General features: G+C 40.1%; 2 protein-coding genes across 5 annotated transcripts in view; one reads left to right on the top strand and one right to left on the bottom strand.

Annotated features, from left to right (window-relative positions):
- Positions 1–1,264, bottom strand: part of arhgef2a (Rho guanine nucleotide exchange factor (GEF) 2a) — a 38,846-nt gene extending 37,582 nt beyond the window's left edge. For both annotated transcript variants that reach the window (XM_005720916.1, XM_005720917.1), the window contains exon 1: positions 1,023–1,264. In XM_005720916.1, coding sequence (XP_005720973.1) covers positions 1,023–1,085 — 63 coding nt within the window. In that variant the 5' untranslated portion in view covers positions 1,086–1,264. The remainder of the gene's footprint in view (positions 1–1,022) is intronic.
- A 1,385-nt stretch (positions 1,265–2,649) lies between these two features.
- The window catches only part of thap7 (THAP domain containing 7), a 6,795-nt gene continuing 4,816 nt past the window's right edge, over positions 2,650–4,628 (top strand). The window contains exons 1-2 of one of the 3 annotated variants that reach the window (XM_013910559.1): positions 2,650–2,819; positions 3,828–3,907. In XM_013910559.1, coding sequence (XP_013766013.1) covers positions 2,769–2,819; positions 3,828–3,907 — 131 coding nt within the window. In that variant the 5' untranslated portion in view covers positions 2,650–2,768. Of the gene's footprint in view, positions 3,123–3,827; positions 3,908–4,628 lie in introns of all 3 variants that reach the window. The other 2 variants (XM_005720914.2, XM_005720915.2) reach the window with 2 other exon arrangements.

Genomic DNA, 4,628 nt, shown 5'->3' with positions numbered 1-4,628 from the left:
CCACCTCTAGTCTTTACCTTACAATATAATGCACTTTGAGGCAGTTGTTGTGATTTGACACTGTATAAATAAAACTGAACTGAATTGCTTTAATTCAGCTGCACTGGAAAGCTTTCAATCATTAGAGGCCATTTTAAGGTCATGCTAATGTTAATGTTGGCAATAAAAACCAAGGCAGGGGGATTTTAAGCACAGTTTTAAAGATAAAACACTTTTTATGAAAGTCTGATCGATTGAAAGTTTGACCTTCTTGACCCTGATGACGATTTCAGAGGTCCAGTAAAATCATATTAGACTTCCCTATAGCACTTTTTGGGAATGCTGAAAATACACAGCACACTTAATGAATCATAGTTTTGAAGAAACATCACAGAAAGACTGAGCAGTGTGAAACAACCTGTAATTGGAACAATTCCTTCAGCTCCTCATCTCGAAAATGGGAACCACCACCCCAGTCTGCCTCATCGCAAGTCGTGTCCCCAAGCATGGAGGTTGGAGACAAGACATTGTGCCCAACAAAGAAAATGTCTTTGTTGCGCCAAGAAAGCTCAACAGAAGCTGGTAACAGCACACAGTCACAGCCATTTCTATGGCAACAGTTGCTATAGTCGAATATAGTCCTAGGAGCTCGCACACAGTGTACAAGCAAACATACTCACAACCACCTACATGCTGCATGTAGACTTAGCTGCAGCCCATGCAGCTACATAAGGCCCAGTGATCTGCCAGCCCTGTGCTCATGTCTTTCAAGAGCTGGCTCTCTGTCACAACACGGAAATGACCAAATTTATGGTTCAGAGTGCAAAAGCGGGTGAAGGAGTGAGGAAGTGAGTGGGGGTGGAGACAAAACCATGAACTGCTACGGTCTATGACCTACAATACTGTATTAATGAACACACATTCTAACAATCACAAGATTTTGTAAATGTGCTTTCTTGCCTGTCGTCAAAATATGTCCAACACTTGCCACCGATGCTGTAGTCTTTATTATTAATGCAGAACTCGAGAACATGCCAACTTACCCGCAGGTTGATCTCCCGCATCCTCTCCTGACGCAGTTTTGACAGATTGGTAACTCTGGACATAACGCACTTTCTCAAAACCGACTGAAAAAGCAGTGAGCAAGTCGAAATAAAATATTCAGTTTGAAAGTTTGTATAGTTTTCTGTAAATCATTCAATTCTCCATCAAAGAGAAAAAGGAATAGTCTGTCCTCACTAGCCAACTGCAGTGTGTTTCTGCTTTTAGTGAAGTGACTGTTCCTGTGAGAAATCTGACTTCTGAATCATCACCGCCCCCTCACACTCACACACATACGCATCCACACACACACGTACACAGTGTTCGTCCGTCTGTGAAATTTTAGTATAGACTACATTTGCTGTTTGCTGAGCAGCAAAATGAAACCATTTTAAAAACTTGAAATTTTACAATAGCTGCCAAGACGATGAAAATATGTAAAACTATTAACTATTAAATTTATAAATGTGTTTGGCCTGTAAATAAAAACATTATGGGAGTCAAACAAGCAGGTTCACACATGAACCTGTTTGTTTGAACAACGACCAGTGACTGTGTGATCCACTCACCTGTGGCCCTTACAGATGATCACACAGTCTCTGATACTGAGGGTAACAAAGATGGATTACTGGTGTTGTAACGCATCATGACATGTTTGGGAGTTTTTTGTTTGTTTTTTAACAAAAAAGGATTTTTTTGTTTGCACAATTAAATGCCCAGACAAGGATGTAGGTGTTTCCTGTAGGACAGTTATAAAACGCACTGCATTTACATCTCCAACATATTCACATCGCTACCCACGCCTGAGTTAGGTGCAGCGTGTCCATATGGTGCTCGGCAGTGTATGCATTTACACAAGGTGCATTTTAGTCCATCGGGTATGCAGTGATGGTACCGTGTGCTGGCTGGTAGGTTTCACACTTCAAACATGGACATATATGTATGTGAGCACATCCCATATTAACATATGGCGCAACATGTAATAATGGAAAAAAAATAAATAACAACAGTTATTTATCCAAGTATTGACTGCACTGTTAGTATGCTTTTCCTTATTCCTTCAGTGGACTTATTTTACTATGTTACTATGACCACTGACCATAGTAGCACAGTGCAGGTCTGCTGAACCTTTGGCACTCAGACAACTTGTTTTTTGTTTGTTTGTTTGAAACTGAAGTTATTTTTGTTAGGAAATAATCTGTGACGCGATGACACTGTGGACAGCGAGGCAGCTGGCAGGCTGTCAACCATCCACCTTCACTGAAATACGTATCACAGCTGACGTTACAGTAGCACTTATAGTAGTAATAATTATTCTGTTCTATTCTTTTCTATTCATATAGCGCCAAATCATGATAACAGTCGCCTCATGGCTCTTTATATTGTAAAGAATGACAAGATATTTCATTATTTGCAACACAATATAAATATATTGTTTAAATTTAAAATGAACACTAAGAGTAATAGGAAAGCACCCAGTGTAAAAATTAAGGAAATTATAAATCAGAGTGACTATATGAAGAGTTTATGTATCAGAGTTTATGTCTCCCTCATCTCTGATAAGTATGAGAGAGAGAGGTGGCTTTATATGAGGACAGCAGTTCAAATTTTACTCTGGGGGGGCAGAACCACAGAAAGGACGCGTTCCTGCTTACACTCCAGTCCAGTAGGTGGCAGTAATGCGACCATCAGGTATACGGCGGTAAAAGTGGCAGAGCAGGGCAGGAGGAAGAAGAAGGAAGCGGAAGATGAAGAAAGAAGAAAAAAATTCAGCCATCATTCTGAGGTCAACAGCCGGGGTTGATATTTTTGTTATTATTAATGTTATTATTTAAATAATATACACTTCCATGAACTGAAATGCGTTACAACCGAAAGTAAGACCTTCCGTAATGGCGGCTTCGTGTTTTAGGCCCTTCGCCTGCTCGTTACAGAAACAGCAGAAAACCCTGTTAAGTTAAATGTCCAGTGTAACGTACTGTGTGACGCGCCTCCAGGCGGCTCGGTCATGTGTACCTGAACCTGCACCGTCAGGTGATCGAGGACCAGCTAGTCCCGTTTACGCGATTGTTTGAAGCTACATGGGGACTTGGGTTAATCAGGTATGATTCAGACATCCGAGATGGTCACAGATAAGCGGCAAACGTATCGATACTACACACCGCGATCAGCAACTCCGTGATTGGACGAATGAGGAGGGGGCGGTGCATGAAGTTTGGAACAACTGTGGGGTGGATGGAAACAAAAACATTTCTATCCTTTTCGATATCGATCGTATTCTTAATGCTAATGTTGGGAACGCGCCAACACAGGCATGACCCCCCCCCCGCCTGTGTTAGGTGTAGCGTGTCCATATGACGCTTTTAAAAATTTGACTCAAATTTAGAGAAACGTTTAAATGAAAAACTGCAAGCTTTCGATTCAGGAGAATAAGTATTAATCTATTTGTTAGCCTGAAGCAGCTTTTCAATGGAAAACAGGACTTTAGTCAGACGAATGCTTAATGTTGTTGGACACTAAGGAGCTGGGGAGGAAGAAATAAAAACACAAAAATTCAAACATCCGTCTTTAATTTCTTTTTTCTTTTTTTTACTTGCTGTCAGTTGATACGATACAGAGTAAATGTTTTCTACCATTTTAAAGCTGGTAGGCAGAGAAAGGAATTGACACTGACGGTCAATAAGACTAAAAAAGCAAAATAAAATCTCCATCTCGAAGCAGTAAAATGTGTTTTCTGCTAAACCACACCCCCTTCCATGATAAACTCTCCATTTCTCTACTTTTTCTACTCTTTGTTTTACTTTCAGATGCCAAGACATTGTTCAGCAGGGGGTTGCAAATCCAGGGACAACCATGAGACTCGAAATGCTGGCGTCACCTTTCACAAGTGAGCACTTGACACATTATGTTTGGGTCAGAGTGTAGTAACCAGCTATTGTTTTTATTCACATTCTCTCTTTCACACATTTAGACACATGAATGAAACAGAGGAACTGAAAAGCTCACAAATCATCTGCACATCTATATTTCTCCTGTTCTCATATTCACTCAGTAATACACAAGGCTGACGTTCAGGTCAAAATACAGTTAATATTAAGCTCTGTAAAACTGGAACCAGAAGACATGAGTTTAGCTGTAGTACTTTGTGGGTTTTATAACACGATTAGAATAATTTATTTGAGCAATATGTGGAAAGTTAGAGAAGTTAATCATAATAATACCCAACCTCCTTATAACTAGAAAAATCAACGGTTGATTTAATTTTTCACATTTGGAAAGAGGTTGCAAGTAGTTGAGCCACATGTACAACCCCCTCAAACGCTGAATCGCGAGGCGAGTACGCGGGTTGCCTGGTGGGAGGGAACCTGTCTGAATGTGTCTAATCTATGAGGTTCTGACTGAAATATAAATCTAAGTAGTTAATGTGAACCTGTGTGTATACAGACAAAACAAACACAACAGGCAGCAACAAAGTTAATTCCCATGTTATCACAAACAGATTGCATGTACAGCAGGTACAATAAGTGTGGAAAACATAACCAAATTTATTTGTAAAGGTGCTATTGACGTGAAATTCACACCAGATGTTGGTAACAACCCATCCTTTT

The sequence above is a fragment of the Pundamilia nyererei genome, unplaced genomic scaffold, assembly GCF_000239375.1.
Source record: "Pundamilia nyererei isolate P.nyererei 1_Seehausen unplaced genomic scaffold, PunNye1.0 scaffold00003, whole genome shotgun sequence".
NCBI lineage: Eukaryota > Metazoa > Chordata > Actinopteri > Cichliformes > Cichlidae > Pundamilia > Pundamilia nyererei.
This window is presented reverse-complemented; position numbering and strand designations above follow the sequence as displayed.